The sequence below is a fragment of the Clarias gariepinus genome, chromosome 19, assembly GCF_024256425.1.
Source record: "Clarias gariepinus isolate MV-2021 ecotype Netherlands chromosome 19, CGAR_prim_01v2, whole genome shotgun sequence".
Classification (NCBI taxonomy): domain Eukaryota; kingdom Metazoa; phylum Chordata; class Actinopteri; order Siluriformes; family Clariidae; genus Clarias; species Clarias gariepinus.
The window spans coordinates 14236285-14259986 of NC_071118.1; the positions used below are offsets into that span (position 1 = coordinate 14236285).

Sequence of the window (23702 nt, forward strand, 5' to 3'; positions counted from 1 at the left end):
CATCCTTCTCAAAGTTACTATATTTATATTTATACTTATACAGAGGCTGCTAGATGGATGGAAAGACACCTGCTGGAGCTCAAAACAAAGCTATAACTTTTTCTTTATATAGGATTCTAGAATCTGCGAAATGGCATAAACCTAGTCAATAAAATAAGGTTTTTATATAAAACAAAAGTCTAGATGTTATTCATAAATAAAATGTTTTCACTGATATATTTTTACATGACTTATTCTGGCTGAAAACTCGCGCGCGAGGCCTTGGAGCGGGTGACGTCAGAGGTCGAATCCCAAACGTGCGCGCGAGTGCCCTAGGTGCAGAAGGCATGATTTCGTGCACTACACAAGAACACTTAGAATGATCAAAGAGACATTTTGGGATGTGACCGCATTCCCTGTTCAGGGGAAACAATGAGAGGCGACTGTGCTGCGATTCCGGCCATTTGAATGAGCTGTAGCTTCGGGTTCGCGGTGTTTCTCCGGAGTTTATTTTACTATTATTATAATAATAACAATTTCAACACTACACTGCAGCATGAATATAGTAGCCGGTGCCGTATAAAGCTGAGTGTTTCATCTGCGTGTGTTTACAACAAAACCGTTCAAGTTCAACTTTAGTAAAGCGGGTGAGTGTCCAGAATCTAGAAACAACACACGGTGTTCAGTGTTGCGCGAAATCTGATTAGTGCTGGACAGCCTGTAACATCCTGTTCACTGCAAAGCGCTCTGAACGAGCCTTGTGGTTTTATTTACTTGATGTTTATTGCTGTCATTTCGAGTACTGTATAAAACTTACTCAGGAGCGCTCGCGCTCACAGCACGATTGTTTGCTTTACTTATCTGCAGCCTAACCGAGAAACTTCACCAGGAATACCAATGAGCTCAAACTGTGTGTGTGTGTGTTTGTGGGGGGCGGGGGTGCCTGGTGTTTTATGTGCATGCTTCTTTAGGAATTTACCTACATGCCCTAAGTGTAAAAGTATTTATTTTTATATGCAATTTTTTAGATAGTGTAGATTGTGCAAATTGTAGCCACTGAATGCCAGGGAACTACAATTTTTTTTTTTTTTTTAATTCAGGCACAGTAGCTCATGCATGCATATAAAGTCACTAGAAGTTGCCTGGTGACGTCACAAAAATCTAATTTGCTTGAATTACGTATTCAAATGTGACAAGTTTTCTGATTACACTTAAAACAGAATATAGTTATTATAATAGAGGATAAGATTATATCTTTCTTTTTATACAAGATGTCATTGTGCATTTAGAAAAATCTATAGTTTCCTTTCATGATGCAGATAAAATGAAGCAATGATAGTCTGAAAATAATTGAAATAGGTAGATTGTTAGGAGCAGACATCAACATAGTGTCAAACAACAGTGCACACTGAGTGGTTTTTGGGAACGAGGGTGATCAGTGTTTGGCGATCATTGGTCATTACATTATGATTACAAATATGATAACTGGTTTGTTGTTGGAAAGAGATAATCAGTGATTGGTTCTTTGGAATGCAGTTATTTGTCAATGTCAATCAGAGGTGATCAGGGATTGGTCATTGCTGAACAGAGGTGATCAGGGATTGGTTGTTTAAACAGTAAGAGAACATTACATGTTCAGACTGTCTTAGTTTTTCCTTGGTGCAAAGTGACCAGTGATGACTGCTTATTGACATTTACACATTACCCTCATATCTGTTCTTGTATTAATTATACAGGAGTAACTTTTTTAACTGGTTTATAGTTAATGTTTCTATGACTTTCTTCCTTTAGGCTGAACCTTAAACATTCCTTAAGTGGCGAAAGTATGATTGAAGTCTGCTTTGCACTGTACACATTGTTTATTACATGTCATTCCATTAGCAAGTTATACCAACAGAACAATATTGATGCATAACACTGCCTCCAGGTGCTTGTACAAATGAGAACTATGCATAATGGGTGCATCGCTTCATGAGCTTCCTTTCTTACTCTGAAGCGCCCATCACACTGCAATAGGGTCATTCTGAACTCATCAGAATACATGATTTTTTTTTTCCTGATTAGTCTGATTAACAAGTGGTTTTTTTATGGCTGCACAGCTGTTTAGTCCCAATCCCGAGTTCTCATCACATTATGTGTGTATGTATACAGTATGTTCTTACTTTAACTAATAAACATAGCTGTGGTTTTTACTGATGATTAAAAAAAAAATGTTTTATGTAATGCAATAATTTGACCCTTCTGACTTATTTTTGTCCAGGCAGTGTATAGCCATGTTGATTTATATGCAAAGAATGCAAAACATTTTGCTAGCACAGTTAGACAGTAAGTAAGTAAGCAATAAATAAACATGCTACCACATCACAAACCCAACAGCCCATTATGCCCAAGGGCATCGATAGGAATTTTAGCCCTCTTACAGGTCAGCGCACTGGCCCTCACTCTGAATAATTTCCATTCCATAGAAAGCTTTGTGTTAAGAGGTTTCTTTATGCATTTAGGGAAATGACTTGTTTACTTTGTACAATAGTACCATTATTTATTTGGCTTTAAAACTTTAAATTGCCATTTTTTTTTCATTCACTATGGAAAAAAGACCTAATGTGTTTAGATGTGCATATTAATAGACATTTCAGATGCCAGAATACCAATAAACAATCTTGGGATTTATTTTCAGACCTGTCTTGACTTGTTGGAATCTGCATGGACTAACATGAAAAGCCTAAAAGCAAAGTTCAGGAAGACTGATGTAAGTATGATATATTTATTTTGTTTGTGTGTGTGTGCGCGCGTGTTGGATGGTGGGAGGTGTCAGACATATTAAGCATGAAGCTTACATTCCAGAAAGCAATGAAACCCTGTAATTATTTCAGTGCATCTGACTAACTTTCCTGAGTTTCTTGGTATCTTGATACCTGCAGATTTTTAAGTGTGTACTTGGAGAGAATTAAAGGAGAGTCTAAGATTTGCACAACTTGTCCTCACGGTCTGCTAGGTGACCATTCTGTGTGTGGGTTGAAAAAAACCTGGTGTTTTTTCACAGTGTTCAGAGCAGTGCTTCTGAAGAACGCTAAAGGGAGGGTGTAGTTGATTAGAGATACCAACAAGTGGCTTGAGTGGACAGAAATTGTCTTTTTACACATTTGGTTGGATTACGGGACGAAGATGCACATGCAGTTTGATTACAAACATAAATAAATAACCTGTAGTCTTTTAAAGCTAATAATTTTACCTTTTTTGCTGAAAAAAATCCTGTTCTGAAGACTTTTTAGGGTTTGAAAACAGAGTGGTGACACTGGACATTTCTTCAATAAATGTTCACTAATTATTCCTCGGATCAGCAATTAAAAATTTTAGTTTTCTAAATAATGTTTGTTTCATGTTTATACTGTACATGTTTATTATTAGACTTTTTGCTACAAAATGATACTGCATCAGAATGAGTGCATTGATAAAAGTGTGTAATAAAAAATTTCAAATGACTTTAATCATCAAAAAAATTAAGGCACACACGCGCTTCTTCTTCATTGGTGTTTACTGGCGGGCATGCATCCGGAAGCGCACTTTGTCAAAATGCGCTGTCAACAAATAATTGCGCAAAAACATAATAAAACTCGATGAATCGTTTCAGCCCTAGTGTAATGTTTAGCTACACTGTTGTTAGAGCTGCTGTGAAAGAAAATGAACCAACAACTTCTAACTATTTAGAATCCAGAATGAGCAGCGCTTTGGGATAATCAGTGATATTCAGTATGTGTTGATTTTTATTATATAATTCTTTCCAAATCCCTAAATTCTGTTCTCTTGTTAAATAAAAGTCTGATTAAAAAATGCTTGACCGAAGCCTTGCTTGAGAGCTGAAATAAATCACTTACTCACTCACTCAGTCATCTTCTATACCGCTTTATCCTGTATTCAGGGTCGTGGGGACCTGGAGCCTATCCTAGGAGACTTGGGGCACGAGGCAGGGTACACCCTGGACAGGGTGCCAATCCATTACAGGGGCGCACACACACACACACACACACACACACACACACCCACACCCATTCACACACTACGGGCAATTTGGGAACGCCAATTAGCCTAACCTGCACATCTTTGGACTGTGGGAGTCCCCGGAGGAAACCCACCAAGCACGGAGAGAACATGCAAACTCCATGCACACAGAGACGGGAATCGAGCCTGGACCCTGGAGGTGCAAGGCGACAGTGCTAACCACTACACCACCGTGCCACCGGAGAGCTGGAATATTTAAGCAATTTTGAACTATAATATGATCGTGTAACAGGCAGTTATTCAGCTATGAAATTTTAATATTGGAATGAATCTAAATAAATAAATATGACCCACTGTAAACTTAACACTCGTTTATAATGATGGATGGACCCTTATGTGCTGGGGCTTAAAGTTGTGTATACCAGCTCTCTGAGACAGAACTATGTGTTTGTGTGTGCGTGGCTACACTGGGAATGTTCTGTATTCCAACACCAGGGTGAAAAGAATCTGAAAGGAAGTGACTTGTTTCCACTGCGGGTGATTCAGCCGTTATTTCAGTGACCATAATGATGCGTCATCGCACACCACAGTGATTGCAGGGGAATTTTCTGGGCTCAGATTTAAACAAATAATGGTGCTTTAGGCGTCTCAAGTCGTCGCCATTCAGGCTTGGTCACAGTTTAAAGATCATGGTAGTGTTCTGTGTTTGATTTATCAACCTATAGCATTTAATAAAAAGAAAAGCCTGAAACAGAGACGGCCTCTAGCATTATTATCATTGTGACTCAGACGTGTGACTAGTCAAGAGGGGGGAAAAAAAAGGATCAGTTTATTTTCAGTATCTGTTTCATCCTGGTTAGGAATGTGGTGTCTATCCTGGGAACATCGGATATGAGATGGGAGGTCATCTTGAATGGAACGTGATCGTTGCAGGGCACTATGCACTCACATTCTTACACTCAGCACGCCTCAATCTATTTCCATGTTTTTGGAAACTTAGAGAAAATCAAAGAACGCCAATAACCCACTCGGACATGAGGAGAACACACATAGCGACTCCACACGGACATGTTACCTGAGCCTGAGATCAAATGAGCAATTTTGGAGCTGGGAGCAGAGCTTATTATAGATTCACTTTTATACCCGAGTGTTAAATTCTAGATTCTGATTGGACAGAAGGAGAAATCACAGATTAATATTAATGCGCTTGTTTTAATATGTTTTTATGTTATGAAGTAACAACTTCATTACAGGGCCTTGTATTGTAGAAGTTGCATAGAATTTAAGCTTGATCATAAACAGATTCTTTTGCACTACTTTGAAATAATCAGAAATAAAGCTGTAATTTGTGCATTGCTTCATGAAAAAGTCTTCAGGACAGAAGAGTTTGAGCGTTGTGGTTTACAAGCTGTGTGTTTGTCTTAACTTCAAGAGATCGAAAAAAAGAGAGGGTAGTGAGGGAACAACTGTCTATCTTCTCCAAAATAAATGAGAACAGGAACTAACTTGTTTCATGTAACTGAAATGATGTAAGTGTGAAAGGATACAAATATGACACGTTCATCTTTTATTAAATATTATAAAAAAGTTAGATTCAACCAAGTAATCTGATTAGCCAAGAGACATTCCACGAGTAGTGGTGATGGAGGGTAACGACGCATCACTCAGCGTCACAGGTCTTCTACAGTCAATAATTACACTAACTGTCGGTCTGTATGAAGTGCAGTACAGAGGAGAGAGCAGCTACCTGCCAAAACCCACATGCAAAGCCAGACATGAAAGCACTTTCAACAAGAAAAACCACCTGATGACGTCTCATTGTAAACAACAATTTGTTTCCCTAATAACTGCCTTTGAATCATTCCAGATTGCCTCCACGATGTTTTATTTATGCCTAAGGCAAGCTACAAAACTAAGACTGAATTTCAAATTCCTCTGTAACCATGGCAACTGCTTGGTGTGTTGAACAAATGGTCATACACCCAGGTGCACATGCTCTCCACTAGCGAAACCCTGAAAAACGTATCCGGAAATTAATGTAGCTGTTATTCTAAAGTGAAATTAGTGAAAATGTATTGATTGTACTGATCGGAAGGTTCTAGGTTTAAACCCCAGCACCACCAAGTTGCCACTGTTGGATCATAATCAACCCCTCAACTGGGGGTCAATTCCCTGTGCCAGTTTAACTACTGCACTTGTATAACTGTTATCAACAGCTGCTGACCAATCAGAATGAAGTATTTAACACAAACGAACCAAGCAATGCTGTTATTCTTTTGTCTTACTGCCATTTTTGTGTAATTATCAAAAGTATTAGTTAAAATTATGAAGGCTGATTGAGCGAGCAAAAATTTGTAGCCCTATGATTATGTAAACCAGCTGTTTTCATTATTTCTTGCTCGTGTTTGCAGTTTAAAGAGCTCAGGTTCTATCCCGAGCGAATTACCTTTTCTTTTATTTTTAGCCCATTTGCTCCAAGCAGTCTCAGTTTAAATAAACAGCAGCTGGAAGTAATATAAAAGCGCAACATGGTAAACCCTCCACGAATACGCTGAACTAATTTATTCAAGCCCGGCGGTTTAAGGAGTCCGAGACGCTGAGACGCTCCTACGGAAAGGCCTCCGTCTTTGATTTCTTCTAGTGTGTTGCCAGTTTAAGGGCCTTCGTTCCTTTAGCCTGCGGCTTAGGGCACGTTTTGGAAAAAAGAATAGGGATGAGATGGAGATAGAAAATGTCCTGTGGGTTCTATTTGGGGAGGGTTTATGTAAGCTCGAAATTGTTGTGGAATTTCTTTTCAGGCCAAACATTCAATCTTTGGGCAAAACAGGAGATCAGCGAAGCCAGTACAAATAGTAAGAGCAGCCAGATGCCAAGTTGATCCTGTAATGCCGGTTTTTACATATTAGATGCAGGCCACAGAATGTCTATTATTTTTTATTATTGTTATTACTACAGCTTTGATTGCGCCTTCATTATGTCTCTTGATTCTGGTCCAAGTGGAGCTCTTTCCAGCATCCCACCCTCTTATGATTCATATAGTTAACTAAAAACACTTTAAAAAGGTGTGGTGCAAAATTAAAGGATAAAAGGAGGTGAAAATGAAAAGCAAAAAATGCACCGTGAAATATGCACATTTTTTTTATTTATTCTTTATTTAATTTTTTTTTCTTGACAAATTGCAGGGGTAAAAGGGGACAATGAAATTACTTTGAAAATGGTAACAGTAGCTCCGATCATCATAACACCATGTTACACTGTTGTATTATACAGTACTATAGCTGTGTATTCATACCTTCTAGTGCAAAATTCTACATTGATTATCCTTATATAGTCTATAAAAAGGTTCAGAAGCAAATAATTGAATCTCTCATCACATCACCAATGAGACATATGGGATGAATGATTCACCATCATGACCTTTTAGAAAAAGTATTTGCATCTTTAAGTATTTGCATCTTATAAATCCTCCAGTGCCGTCCCTTTTTTGGTGATATTTTTTTGCATTATAAAAAGTTTTAGTGAGGTTGCCAGTTACTTAAAGGGGATTAAACATGTGTCCAGTGGATTCTTATTCATTAACGACAAAACAACTGTTTGGTTTTGGTTAATTTATACTGACAAAGCGAATAAACATGGGCTCCAGATGTGCACCAAATAAGGTCTTTTGTGGCGTGTGCTAGCAGTGCATGAAACATTTGGTTTGTATCACCGTAACACTACAACAAAAAGGATTTTGTTAAAAAGAGGAAAAAAAAACATGATTATTAACTATAAAAAACAACAACAACACCTTTCTGCTGTTTAACCTCGACAGTCCTGTAATAGCAGATTACAGTCAGGGGTCAAAATGGGAGTGCTCAGGTACATCAAATGGCATTATATCACAGCTGACGGAAGACCAGCTAAATAATGATTGGCAGGAGCGACAGCCAATCAGAACCACAAGAGCATTAGAGAACGAGATTGTGTATTATAATAGGGAAGTTGAGTCATATGTGAGGGGTTTAGATTAGCCTATAAATACGATGAATGATGGACAATATGTATGCACCCAGTCCATTTTTCAGTTGTTTTAGGATTTGCCTAAACTAATTCTCAGATCAGTCTTATCTCTCCTGCATTTCCTTATGAGCCACAGGCAGGAGAATAAGCAACAGTCGATTTTGATTTAATCTTTTTTGGAAACTCCAGCATTCATTTATTAGTTATGACTCAGTGTTTTTTTTATTTTTCAGAGATAATAACCATTTAATGTTTAGCTCATGAACTACCAAATCTCTCACCAAAATCTCATCTACCGATTGAAAACTTCCTGTTACTCATTACTCATTAGGCTTTATTTTTTCTTCTCTCCTGAACTTTTACGAAGAGGACACTAAAGCAACAGGCTGCATGTTAAATGCCTGCAATTCAAAAGAAAAAAAGAGGTTTGTGCGTTAATAAAGTTTTTGTCCCTAGGGACCTGCCGGTTATAATTATAAAACTGTTCACCTACAACCTTAACGAGACAGGGAAGGAAGAGTAAATAATCTGTATATTTCTTTGTATTTACTAATCTCGAGTTTACTTTGTAGTTATAGGTTTCACGAGTATGGCCCTTTTTTATAGATTCAAATTTTTAATCAACTTTACAAAATAAATGCACGTGTATTATCTGGTCTCAAAAGTTATATTTTCTACATGTAAATACAAAGCCATGAACTCCTAAATCGACCCCCCCACAACGTCTATTGCTTACCTCCAGATTCTTCCTATTTACCATCTTGATAAGTGTTATGTACATTTCTTGTATTGTTTATTACTTCTTGCCGCTATTAGATCTTAGACCCTGCATTCGCCCATACTAACCCTTAATTATAAAATGCAAAAAAATTTAAATAAATATATCTTTTTTCCTCAACGAAGGGGTGGTGGTCAAAAAAGGGTGTTAATGGAAGGAAATGGAAGTCCTCTTTAGGCTACTGTATATTCTATTTTTTTGCTACTTGGATTCTATATTCTTAACTTACTTTAGTTTCTTTTTAGAATGTGGCGCCATTGACTGCTTTGTTATTGGCTTAAAGCTGGCAAAAGTATTGCAAATAAAGTCTGAATACCTGTTAAGTTTTTATACATTTTACAAATGAGCAGAAATCCAGATTTCAGAAAGTGCAAAAACTTTCTCAAAGCCCACTATTAAATTTCACATCCATGTGAAATGTAGCATCCTGTGAGTATGTTTGGTTTGCAACATGAGCTATGTTGATTTTGCTGCACATGACCTCCTGTGTGGGTTGCATGTATGAGGAGTGTTGACGTGTCTGGGAGAATGCCTGAGAACCTATGCTCCAGTGCAGGAGGTTTTTGTATGCAGTTGACAATCCAGACCATCACGTCATAATGTTTTACTTGGAATGTAGCGTAACATATGATGGTACTTGTAAAACTGCAGTATTAACGAATACAGCATGTTTAAATAAAAAACACAAATGTAATATAACAATCAAAATAAAGCTCGACTTAGATAGTTCTAATGGGCGTAGCCCAATATTATAATAAACATTCTTGATTGACAGCTTACAGTTTTAAGACTGCATCTGTGATGCCTGTTAAACAGGATTCAACTTCCATGCAGCAACTACTTAAATATACATTTATCCAGTGGTTCTGTTTGCTAGGACAGTTTTAGCTTTATAGTTTAGACTTTGCTTGGCCTTCACTTGCCAGGTTAGTTTTGTTTTGCTAGGTCAGATTTGACTTGATTGCAGATTTGGCAGTTGCTCACTAAGCTATGTATTGCTGATTAGGTTATTGTTTACTAGGTCAGTTTTTTTTTTTTTTTTTTTTTAGATAAGGAAGACTTAAGTTTTGACTAAAGAGACCTTAGCTCTTTTTCATCCAAAGGGGAGAAACTGTAAACATGTAGATGTGACCGATTATGTTTAAGGCAGATTGTCCCCGAGAACAACACTAATCTGTTTTATGTGTAATTGTAAACTGCCTTGCCAAAAAAAGTCATTGCATCAGAAGGGTTAACTGACCGGCCTGAATTAAGCAAAGAAAACAACTAAGGAGGTTTTCTAATTCTTGGAATCGGCTCAGGAACAATGGACGGATAGTGCTGAACTGTCAACTGCATGAAGGAAATCATCAGTGGTCATTACTTAAACGCTGGGTGAAGTCATTAAAAACTATTAAAAACCAACAGTAGAAATAACAGCTGAGTTTGAGTTTAACAGTGGAAGTAAGAGCATTTCCACACACACACACACACACACACACACACACACACACACACACACACACACACACACACACACACACACACACACACACACACACTCAGGATTGGGACTAAACAATTTGTTAATTTAAACCAATCAGAAAAAAATGCTCCAATGTGCTAGGGAGTGTAAAGATTGGGATAATGGAAAAGCTAATGTGGTCTGATGAGCCTATCCCGGAGCGATGAAGGCGCTGAGTAAGAAGGGAAGCTTATAGAGCGCTGCATCCATCATGCATAGGGGCCACTGTACAAGCCTCGGGTGGCAGTGTAATTATCTACTGTTGCTTTTGTTGGTCAGGTCCAGGCTCAGCAATGTTGTGACAATTAGATGAAGTTAGCTGATGACCTGAATGTTTTTTTTTTTCTTCCCTGATGGCACAGGCATGTTCAAGGACTATGTCCTGGGAGCATGAGGAATCATGAACATTGCATCAGATGTTTACCAAAAATGTTACTGATGCTACTTGAACTCTTTAACTGCATTTTTTCGCCTAATGTTTGATGGATGGCTGAATCTAAATCTCGGGTCATTAAACTGTGCCACATTAATATGGAAGTGGCCCCCCTCCCCTCCTGACCTTATGACTTGTACCCTGGGAATATCTGTTCCGAGTGCCTGTCTCTTCACATTTGGAAAGCAGTCAAGCAGAAAGCAATTAATTCATATCCATATTTTAAAGCATATGAGATGCTGTGCTCCCTTTAGTGCAGTGATGAACTGAACTCTTGGATTCTGCCCGAATCCTAACTTTATCCTTTAATGGATTTCTGCAGCTCGAATGGACCATGAAGGAGTTTCTCCTTCTCTTCCGTCTGTGTGTTAAAAATCTGTCCACTAAGCTGCAAATTAGGAATGTGATTTACAGTAAGTGTGAATCAAAATAACAGATAGTGAGGCAAATACAACAAAATGTTTGCAAAAGGTCAGATTTCCTGCCATGTAAATATCATGGCCTCAAAGGGAGACATCATTGAAGTAAAGAATATGATTCTGACTGGATATGTAACATTTATGTCCTGGAGTCAAAAGGAAGCAAAATTACACAATGCTGATGACGTGGAATTAGTTACCAACGTGAATTTTATAAAAGCATGCCCTGAACAGTTTTTTTTTCCCCTTACTAAATTCTTTACAAAAGTAACACGTTCCTGATATTACCTACAGAAGATACTAACAACAAACATTTTCTTCTTCGCCAGCCTCTCTTTCTTTCTCTCCTGATGTTTAAAGGGAAACGCGTACTTGTAAGGTTACCTAGAAACTGCGTGAAGTGTAAACTCTTCTGTCCTCCAGACTTTCCTGTGTCAGGAAGCTTGCTTACTGCTAACAGTTACAAAACCAGGACACTTGAGACTCCTTCCATAAATATTAAATAAATGTCTCCTTACAGAAAACTTCACCATGGCAACGTTTGCACAGGGTTTTTATCCTGTTTATATGGAGGCTCCTCATACTGTGAATGGACTGTTACTATAAAACCACTAAAGAGTACATTTAATACTGTAAACCTGTAGTTTGCAGTAGAACATCCGTCAGAGCTGCTGTTATAAAACATTAATCAACTCCTTAATTAGGATCCAACAGTGCTGTAGTTTAACCAAGCTGTAAGACGCAGAACCACATCTCGTCTCGCACTCTGCACTCAGTCGGCCAATGTGACGCTAATCCTCTTTATCCTTTATCCTTTGTCCTGGATTGACGCTATTCAATGTGCTGACCTCAGAGAGGGCAAAGCTTTGCGAATTTGGACTGAAAGTGAATGGTCATCTTGTGCAGTAAAGAATCATACTTTGTTGTTTTGTCCCAGCTTGCATTCAGTGGTGACCTTTAACTTTCAGTAAGTACTGACACCAGAGCTGACAATCAACAGCAACGGTAAAAATTTAAATCGCGATGTGGACCAGTACAATTATTCAATCACCAAAGACTGCAGTTAACTACAGGTAACATTCATATAATTAGGATTTTATGTAGGGCTTGTCAGGTTTTTGAGCAAAGGCAAGGCCATGTGGTCTGATCCCACAGAACAGTTACTGTAGCACAGACTAATGAAAAAGTTCTAGAAAGACGCACAGTGCGTCACAGCTTGCTGTTGAACCCTGTCCACTGCAACTTTGATGGGCACATGAGCATCAGAGCTGGACAATGAACTTAAGGAGGATAGTGGTCTGGTCTGATGAACATTTTTGGAGACTGAGTATACAATTGAATTAAATATAGAACGTATACTTCTTCAGCAGCAGTATTTTTTTTTAATGACAATGGTCTCTTTCAGCAGGAAAATGCCGATCCTCACCCAAAGAAGCTCTAAGGCAGGGGTACAGGATTAAAATTTAAGAAGGTCCATCCAATACATTATTCTTTAAGCTGTGGTCCGAATTTGTTTGTCAAGCTGGTCATGTTTGTGTTAGGATTCAGATCTCTCTATATGCAGTCTACAAAAATAGCAATTTAAAATTTCCATAGCAGTTGGATAATATTTATTGGCAATTTTGAATGATAAGCAAATAAGAGGATAAAAATGTAAACAAAAAAGGATTATACACAGTGTCTACACACATGGCTGACATAAAACTAATTTTGTCAATTCTTTCACAAAATCTACAGTATAGCAACAGTCCAAGCATTAATTGTTTGAGGTGTAGCTTTATAAAATGACTGTGGTATGTTCTAAGATAAAAATATCTAAAAAAAAAATAATAAAAAAATAGAAATGCCAGACAGACGAAAAGTGTGTATGTGCTTCAAACCAACATTTTTTTTAAAAAGTCTTTTTAATAATCTTTATAAAATTTACTTTAGATATAAACTAACAGTGATGTTAGAATCATCTACTAACAAAAGTAAACCTGGGCATGAAGAATTATCCACCTTGAAAAGAATGGAAATAAAATTCACCATATGGTGCCAAAACTCAAGATGAATGGACATTCCTAAAACATGTGTTTGTAATCCACAATAGACATGTATTGCATATAATGCAATACTATTGGACATAATAGACATTCAAGCAGTGGATGTTTTTTTTTTTTTAAATTGAGCATCCCAGGGACACCGTAAGTGTACCTAAGGCTACGTTTACACTGTCGGGTAAATGTGACCCAATTCCCAATTTTTTGCTCATATGTGACACATATCGGATATGTTCCGATATTTCGAGATCGGTTTCAGGCCTCCTTCATATGTGGAAATAAATCAGATATAAATATATATGGATATATGCTTATGTGATTGTCATGTAATACCGCCTTGTGTTAATGCTTATTTGGGCTAAATAACATTAAGAAATCAGTATTTGATGAATGAAGCATATGCACAGGCTGCAATTATGGCGTTTTTTTTTTTCTCCTCCGTTTTAAAACCATGGTGACGTTTCGCGAACTTTGCATATATCGCAGAGCTAGCGTCAAGCATATTTCACCTTTGTCTATCTTGGCTAGTTTGTAGCGCAAGAACCCCCCTTTAAGTATGCGCGATGTTTCAAATGGTATGGCAAGTGTAAACACGTGTATCGGATATGAGTCATAGTGGAAAGAACGTGTAAACAGACGATCAAAAAAATCAGATATAGGCAACAAATCAGAATTGGGCATCGAGACCTGCAGTGTAAACGAGGCTTAAGATACAAGAAAGAGGACTATGGCATTGGGTGTGGCAATCTTTGCATGACCGATCAGCAATTTATTTACCTACATTTTTTTTTCTAGTATGCTTTTAAATAAAAAATGTATGCATAAAGAATAAATTTAAAAACACTTATATTTTGAGTTCACAGTTTTAAGTTCTCTGTGACGCCCTCCCGATGAGACACTAGTTTTAATGCTGCTGCATGAATCATAGTCTCCAAACCTCCCCGGTACGGGTTTGTGGGAAATTTTGACATGCTAAAACATCTCTCCCAAGCCGCCTTATTGATGCCTCAGACATTCAGACACTAATTTAAGAAATATATTCAAGTGCACATACATAAAGCCATACTCCCTAATTATCACTTCCTAGCCCCACATTTTAAAATGACATTGCTTAAGGCTTTGACAGAGCAGAAGAACCTCTCAACATATTTTCCTTGCTATTGCCTGAAATTAAAAATTTGTTGTACAATTTGTTAAAGAATGAAATGTAATTTTTATGCCGTTCCAGATCATTTGACATTCTGGAGTGCCTGCAACTTGTGACTCCTATTAATACTAAATGGAGATTTAAACAGACTTTGCCTTGCTAGCTTTATATCTTTGTCTCTCAGATGCAAATAAGACAAAAAAAAGCTTGTGTTATGAGGATCCATAACATATGTCATGAACATATGTTTATGTTGGTGTTTTTAAAAGCAAAGACATATTGGGCTAAAGCGATGATTTATAAGGCGGAGCCCATGAAGCATAACCAGGGGTGTAGTTTTGTTATACTGCTGAAAACCACAACCCACCATTATCAAAGGTTATTATATAGTATATAGCTATTGCAACTGATTGGATTGTTCATCATTATCATTATCAAAATGCAGTGCATGGAAAACTATATAGTTGTCTTGCACTACACGGGTGAGCATGAGGTTTTATGTTTTGGTCCTTTTCCCCCCCCGATTCTTTGGGTTCTGCTAAACAAAAAAGCCTTCAGAACTATTTGGCTCCACATACTTGTTTTTACATAATATGCAAAACCTACTTTTGCAAACTTTTGCATAGTTTTGAAGATTGTTGAAGTTCAGTTTCGGGTAAGTAGTTTGACACTAAATTTGTGCCCAACTACTGAACAGAAACTGAACCGTAATAACTATTTAAAATAAGTTGATATTTGTTTATATTATGGCTGCTATCTGTGAGTCGATGTTAACAGTTCAATTCAGTTCAGTTTTTATCAGCTCTACAGGAATAGAAATTGTTAATATATCCTTCAGTTGGAGGCACTGGTGGCAAGGAGACATACTTCCTGAGATGACGTCAGGAAGAAACCCCGAGAGGAACCAATCCTGATTTGAGTGATACCAGATAGTAGGCCATAAATAAATCCCTGAGTAACTGTGGCGGAAAGTGCACTTGTACAACAGGAAATGTACAGTATTTAAGTTGAAGTCCACTTTGTTAAATCTACCAAATGGTCAGTGATCTAGTTTGTTGCATTTTCCATCCTCAGACTCGTGGAGTGCAGCGAATGCTGTGATCATAGTCGAACTGTTTGTATCAATACAGTCCAATTTGTGTGGTTAATAAGTGAAATCATCTTCATCACACAAATCTTTAATCAGACCATATATCAGAATCTTATTTACTCAAAAAGTTTTAACTCATACTGTAAGTGCACAAGTCTTCAGGAAACGGTAAATGCAGGCAGAAATTCTGAGCTCATATGTTAACTACCAATTGAAGTTTGTGCCAATTTCATTTCTTTATTTCTTCATCAAAAGTGAATCTTCATTCTCGTAGAGCTGCTTTCACGCGACCAAACAGGTAAATGTCAGATGGAGCAAGAACGGGACTATAGGGACCATGCTTTATTTACCTCTTAATGAAGTTTTTGCAGAGCGTCGGCAGTGTGAACAGAAGTTTCACACAAGATCACACAAAAATCCAAAGTTTAACCTTTAGTTCTTCAATAAGCATCTCACTGTAATGAGCACTGTTAACTGTTGAACTTTTTTCTTGGTAATGTTTCAATACTGGCCCTTGAGAATCCCAGAATTCTGTAAGCATCAACTTTATAGCTGGTGGTTGGCTTTTGAACTTTTTCTAGGTCATTGATTGAGGATGGTTCATTCCATACTCTGCCATTTATTTTCAGGCTTGTAGTGAAGAATTCATTTCTCGTCACAGTTACACCCTCGGATCACATTAAACCCTAAATCGAGGCACGCTGCTTCTTCTTTTGTGCAAATCACAAGAGGGGCATACATTTTTGTTCACATCACAATTACAAATAAACAGAAGATTTAATATAACCAGAGTTCAGAACTGTTTTTACTCACCCTCATACAAACAAGAAATTCTCAGTAACGTATTCAGCTTGAGTCGACATGGTGTGCTGCCTAAATCTGCTAAATCTCAAAATTTCTGATTGTTTTAACAAACCTTGACCACTTTCAGCCAATCAGCTTTGAACAAATGTTTTTAACTAGCATCACAAGTTATCATCACATCTATCTACATATGTGGACTCTATAATTGTACGTATTGTTGAAAGAAGGACAGGGGTTGTGGTTTGCAGTTTTAGCTTGTAGAGACAGAGATGTTATCAGCCTGTTTTAATAAGTTTAATTAAATCATAATTCAAACCTCAGTAATAAAAAAAAAACAGGCATGTGAATAATGTTAAATTCAGTCTAATGACAAGTTGATATATTTATTCAAATACGCAGTGTGTCCATCAGAGGAAATATCAAGAGTAAAAGCTAGTCTGCAACAATAATGGCCAAGAATTGTTGTAAATAGTTAAATAATTTGCTTCATAAAAGGCATCCGTGCGGAGTGGGTGCACAGCTTTTTAAAGTGGTCCCTGGTTTTAGAGCATTCATGGAGTTGGCACTTATTCTTTATGACAGAGACTAATCACGTTGATGACATGACAGGAACTCGCACTTTATTAAGACTGAGGGTTTCAACCCCATGTGAAACTAAGAGACATAGCAGCTCACAGCAAGCCATAAAAAAGTCTATTTTTTTCTATTATCACTTATTCATCTTTAAGGAGGAGCTGTGTGTAACTGGTGTAATGCCTTAATTCAGAAGGGCATGTCTGGGTCTGGATTTCAACGTGGACAAAGAACTTTTTCTGTTGTGAAATATGTGTCTGTTTAAGTCTGGACATGACATTTGTCTCAGCCCTGGTCTGGTTTTCTATTCATAGAAGCTCAGCAGACAAGTGGGTTCAATGCCCAGAGAAATGGAAAAAAAAAGTGAAATCTTCTACACTTTCACAAAGCAATGCAGCATGCTTTAAGACTGTACTACACGTGTACGTGCTGGAATTAAAGCTACCTGCTGCACTCCACGTGTACCGAGGTGTGATCTGTCTGATGGTACAACGTTTTTGTGTGTGGATGTCTGACAAATCTTTTTGTTTAAGGAACAGCCTGGAATGTGGAATTGCTCATGAATCAAGCACAAAGCCGTCATGTCTCTCTCCCGCTAGCACAAAACAGTCAGCTTGCAGTAAAACCTGTTAAGAGGAAATAAATGTGCTAGACAGATAAAGGAATATTTTTTTATTTTTGATAACACCGAACACCAAACCTCTGAGCCGAAAAGTTAATCAAAAACTTGCTGACATTTATAAATAAAATGAAACATGAAAAATAATAAGTATAGTATAAGCCTTATGACTGCAATAGTTTTCTTTTCCCCAGGAGTTGAATACTTCTTTGTTTGGAACAATAGCTACTACATTCATGCTGAGTCATTTAGGATTCTGGGACACCAAAACACAGGACTGCTCCACATAATGAAACTTTTAGTTATGCTGCAGACTAGCTTTATAAATTTATGAGTTGTCTCCTCCACTGCAGTTCGGTCATGAATTGAAATGTCACTTCATTAGTCATGATCCTGCAAGTGTTTTTTATTTAAAAGCGTGTTATGTTATGAGTACATCATCTCCATGTCACTTCTATCTTTCTTTTCCACCGTCTTACTGCATTTTTTGTTGCTAGCATGATACAACTGTCAATCATTGTGCAATCACACTCACAGCCATATAAATATATAAACATGTAATATATAAACATATTTTCTACATGGACCCCTGACCATAACACGCACATGATGGTCCTCCCCAAATTATTGCCACAATTTCACAATTGCATGCAGTTTCTAGAATACTAGAATGTTTATAGCGTTGGGATTTTCTAGCCTAAATATGTTCTGCACACAAAATGAGGTCCATGAAGACATTGATGATAAAGGTTGGTGAACTACACCCTGCTTAAGATCTTATGGATGAATTGGGACAGTAATTTCATGCCAGGTCATCACATCAGTGCTCGTGTACTCTTGTGCCTGCGTGGCACGAATCCCCACAGCCGCAATTCAAAACTTCCTCTGATGATTGAAGGCGGTTATCGCAGCAGATAGAGAATAACACAATAATTAATATGGCCATGGTTTTGGAATGGAATGTTTAATATCCAGGTTTTTACCGCATTCTACATACTGTTAGTCATATACATTTCATGATTTTTGCTTGGTTAATTTATTTAAAAACACACTGGCAGGCAAAATCTGTTTATAGAAGCAGAAAAGAATATACTGTGGATGTTTTTTATGCTAATCAAACTGTTTCAAATTCTTTTCTAATCTATAATTAGAGCAGTGAAAGCTATTTCTGTGAAAATTAGGTCTTTGGTTCAGTTCAAGTCTCCAGAAGAATGCGAGACACGATCCAGTGCATGCTGAGGAGAGCAAGAGAAAAAAAAAACATCCATTCTTAGTACTTCATTCTTTTGCCTTTACAGGCATAAGCTCGTGATTTGCTCGAGTGTGACCCATGCGCTCTCTGGAGCTGCACCACATCTCCTGTAAACTGATCATAATCAATCTTTAGCGTGGACCCCTGGAACGTCTCCCAAGGGTTCTCCAGCCAAGCCAACATGTCTGAGGAGGCTGTTAGGGGATGGAATTTAGGGGGAGAACAGACAAAGTCAGGTTTAAGAACAAAATGTTCTTGGGTTGTGTTTAGGAGGGCCAGTATGGTGGGATGTGGTGATGGATGTTTAGTACTGGATGAAGTATTTCAGTGCACTTTTTTTTTTTTTTATGTGTTTTCTGGGATCACTTGCATTCATTTGTTAGTCGTCATGTCTGCTAATACTAATAGCTGGTACTGTATTGCTTGTTAGTTCTTGGATAAAAGTTGCATTCTTCTCAGAATGATCCACATGGACATCATTGAGAATTTATGACTAATTATTAAAAACCTGCTTGCCTTTCATACTTAAATGTATCATGTAAAGCTGTTTTGCTACCACATATATACATGATATTTTGAGTTTTATAGAGTTTTGCATAGTGACGCAGCATAACCTTGTTGACCAGTTCGACTGTAAATATTTCAAACTGGATATAAGTGTGATACTTGGAGTAAGCAACTTTTTAGAGAGTGAATGTAACAGTTAATTGTACACTGTGTACTCCTTTGTTTTTAACAGAAAATCTGTGGACCAATTAATTAATCAATTCACAAGTTAATTTTATTAGTGTAATGCTGATCCTGGACTGGGCACAGCAAACACTATCAAAAGGGTCAAAGGTCAAAACCGCACTATGTCATGTCTGTTTTTTTTAACTATTTGAGCTGATTTTTACTTAAATATTTTTTATATTTTGGTAAACTGCTGTCACTGTCACTTTTTTGTTTTGATTTGACCTTTAACATTGTTATGTATGCATACAGAGAATTTTAATTGGGACAAAAGTAATGTAATAATGGGTTAATAAAGCGTGTGAGTTAGTGTGACTAACGTAGCTGTATAAGTAACAATATTGTGCTTGGGAAGTACTCTCTCACCATGTATTTATCATTTCATTATTTCACTATGAACCAACCCATATTATACAGACAATTTGGAGTCTGTCAACCAGGTCATGTTTGATGTCAGCAGGTCAGAGCTTGAGGTTACTGTAGCTAACTTGTGATGGATATTTATCGCTGCGTTGCTCAGACGTAACATTTTTCTCCTTGAACCATGTCCCAGTGCATATTTTAGGCGGTAGGGTGCATTCCTGCCCCAGTTGTGTACATACACTTAATGGTAAATGGTTTCTGCCTGACATTGAACAGCATTTTGTCTGGTATGTCGTAGCACTGCAGTTTTACACTGATATTTTTTTTTTGGTGGTGGGGGTGGGGGTCGACATGAGAGAGGCTACATGACTTCTCAAGGAAATTCTGACTGCTTTTGCAGTTAACTTCATGACAAATGGTGGAGAGGCTTTTGGGTAATCTGGAGTGATTTTAACAGCTGTTGTTTATCCGGACAGAGACTTTCTCCAGGCCTCTTCTGCAGTTCCCCTTAGTTCTTTTCTATATGGTTCTTAAGAGATAGGGCTCTCGCAGAGAGCTAAGAGGTAATGCAGAATGACTGACTTCTACCTAATATTTTTACCAATGTATCACATGGATGTGGCTCTATTAATTAGATATAATGGATGTTTAAGACACTTTGACCTAAGGATATGATAATGGAAAAAAAAAAAACATTTTAGATTAGTGCCATGTTTTGCAAAAAAAAAATAAAAAATTACACTCACTGGCCACTTTATTAGGTACACAAACAATTAGGGCAGTTCTGAAGGCAAAAGGTGGTCCAACCCAGTACTATCAAGGTGTAACTATTGAAGTGACCAGTTACAAACTAAAAGCAGTTACAGGGGCTTTGTAGTTCTTTTCACACTGTTCAACATAATCGACTCAGTCATTGGCATGATCTATGGTGATACAGATGTATGCACGGTTATTTGTCTGAAAATTGAAAAAATAAGCTGTTTCCACTGCAACACATTAAACCAATCAAAAATTTCCAGAATTTCAGAATTATGCTTGATTTCTTTTCTCATACTCATAGCCAGGCTTCTTTATCTCACCAGCCCATGTCAATCGTGATTCAGAAACTTGCATTCCGTTAAAATTAGCCTTGCTTGTAAGGGCTGCTATAGAAAAGCGTTTTCCCAGTCTTCCTGAGATCATGAGTTAGAATCCCAGCCAGCCAGCCAGCCATGGGAGTCCAAAAGGACAAAACATCCTGTGGTCTCTGACAGATATGGAGGCTTACTGTCTCTCCTCTGTCAGTGACTGTGACGCTAGCCTATCATGAACATCTCTATGTAGAAGAGGGTGGCTAGCGTTTCTTCAGAGTGAGTGCGCAGAATCCGCAGCATGTCCTGGAGGAAGCATGTGATAGCTTTCCAGGTATTTAAGTGAAGGCTGTGATGTGATGGGAGAGAACTGACATGGTGGTCAGAATTGCCCAAGACTAAATTATGGAGGAAAAACCCGAGGGAGAAATATTAAGCTAATTCACAATTTTAATCAATTGTCAGAACATCAATATTGATAAGCTTTTTGTTTTGCTCATGAATATTTATACTCGGTGAAGAGACTGACTGAAAGATTTAAGGTGGTAAGACATTACAGTGTGCACATTGTTTAAGGACTTTGTTAGTGAATAATCTTTTTTCATGCCTAGATGTTGGAGCCTTATTTAATTTCCTCAGCAGTTTGTGTAAAAATGTTTTATATCCATATGAATTTTTTACTAGCGCTCAAGTGAAAGTGAGAATAAAACGGAATTATTCAGGTCAAAGTCCGGCCTTTTCTCAAGCAGGACTGCCTCAGCCCGGGAATATGAGAGGCCGCTGGTCTGAAAGGCGAGCAGTCCTTCAACTGGTTCACACGCCATAACGTTGTTTGGTGAGCACTTGATCCATTTGGCTTTCGTTCCGGCGCAAGAACCTGAGCTTTCAGCACAAGTGCCGTTTTTGTTAAAGGAATATTTTCCCTCTTCTTCTTTCAAACGTAGGCGATCAGCCGAGACATGTCCGGTGTCTGCATTTCAGCACTTTAGCTTTTCAAAGGCTAATGTTGCTAAAATGTAAGGAGAGCATGTAGCTACCACTTCAACATTGTGCAGTTTGGGTTTGTGTGCGTGTTTGTGTTTGTTGGTGTGTGTTTGTTGGTGTGTGTGTGTGTGTGTGTGTGTGTGTGTGTGTGTGTGTGTGTGTGTGTGTGTGTACAGTATATGAAAGACCTGGAGCAGTTTGCAAAGGAGGAGTGGTCCAAAATTCCGGGTGAGAGGTGTAAGGACCTTATTGATGTTTATAGGAAGTGACTGGTTTCAGTTATTTTTTTCCAAAGGGTGTGCAACCAAATATTACGTTAAGGGTGCCCATGATTTTGTCCAGCCCATTTTTGGAGTTTTGTGTGACATTATGTCAAATTTGCTTTACTAATACATGCAAAGAGAATAAACATATAAACAATAAACATAGTCTGTGATATATACTTGATATACTTTCTGGAAAAATTTCAGGGGTGCCAACAATTTTGGCCATGACTGTGACATACAGTACTGATGTATGATGTTAGGACATATAGTGGTCCTACCAGATACAAATGTCTAAAAAAGGTTACGCTATAACAACTGCAACACAATGCAAGTTTTATTGTCTATTCAAATTTTATAGAAGGTATTTCAGCATGAAAACTGCCAAGGTGGAATTTTGTCTGTGATCAGGCAACCCCGGCTTAACAAATCTCAGACATTGTTTAGAAGCTGCCAGTATGACTGCAACAAAGGATTTTCTGGAAAAAAGTTGGATTTTCTTTTAGCAAAAATAAATGCGGAAATGTGTCTCCCACCATAGTCATAGTTGTTGTATCTGTGGGGAAGGTTGACGCAAATGTGACCTAAATCTGAATGATGGTCATTGGTTGTACAGATTGGTGAAGTCGAAAATGTTACTCGAAATTTTATTAAAGATGTTAAAAGGGCAAAAATTACTGTAAATATAAAAAAACAGTTCATCAGTTTCTGAAATGAAATTATAGAAAATATTGAACTGATTACATATATATATATATATATATATATATATATATATATATATATATATATATATATATATTAATGTAATCAGTCTTCACCAATCTGTACAACCAATTACCATCATTCAGATTATATATAAAACAGATATATATATATATATATATATATATATATATATATATATATATATATATATATATATATATATATAAAAACGGTAGGGAAACGGCCCTATGGTAAGTAATGGCTATGTGACTTGCTGATGTAACAGTGGATCAGTGGTTAAGACATTGGACTTCTGATCAAAAGGGTGTAACACTCAACTCATCAGTTGTATAAATGAGATGAAAGTAAGGTCCTATGGATAAGGGCGGCTATAAAATGCCATAAAAGTTTTTAAAGCTGTATAACACTCGGCACATCAATAAATATAGACAAAAAAAGTCATAAAGTCATAGTTTGGTGTCTAGACTGATGAGACAGTTACAGACTCGGGTGGGTGATGCTATCTGTGGTTTGCATAATGGTGTTTGCAATTAATATAAATGTATTTCTATATACTAAAAAGGCATCTTCTTTAGAGGGCCTTAAGTTCCTTAGCTGGAAGTGGTGCTGTAGCTGCAGTCATACATCTTTACTGATTCATTATACTTGGGGCAATTTAACATTTTTGGCAACCTTTTTCCTTTAATGATGTTATAGTGATTATTTAGATTAGATATAAAGCTATTTTAAGTAAATGACTGTTTGGATGTTTTTAGGAAATGTGCTTTTCCTTAGATAAGATGTCCATAAAGAAATGTATCCCATCCTTTTTTCCCTACTTTTTATACTTTTATTTTGTTCATATTTTCAAGTGTTTGTGTAGGCCAGTTATTTTTAGGTTTAGAAAGATAGGTCTGTTGGTGTTGAGAGAGACTTCAATC

The 23702-nt window shown here is 37.4% G+C and overlaps 1 protein-coding gene across 2 annotated transcripts in view; it reads left to right on the plus strand.

Moving 5' to 3' along the window:
- Window positions 1-423: 423 nt before the first annotated feature.
- Window positions 424-23702, plus strand: part of rai14 (retinoic acid induced 14) — a 55824-nt gene continuing 32545 nt past the window's right edge. For both annotated transcript variants that reach the window (XM_053478198.1, XM_053478199.1), the window contains exons 1-2: window positions 424-626; window positions 2657-2728. In XM_053478198.1, coding sequence (XP_053334173.1) covers window positions 2693-2728 — 36 coding nt within the window. In that variant the 5' untranslated portion in view covers window positions 424-626; window positions 2657-2692. The remainder of the gene's footprint in view (window positions 627-2656; window positions 2729-23702) is intronic.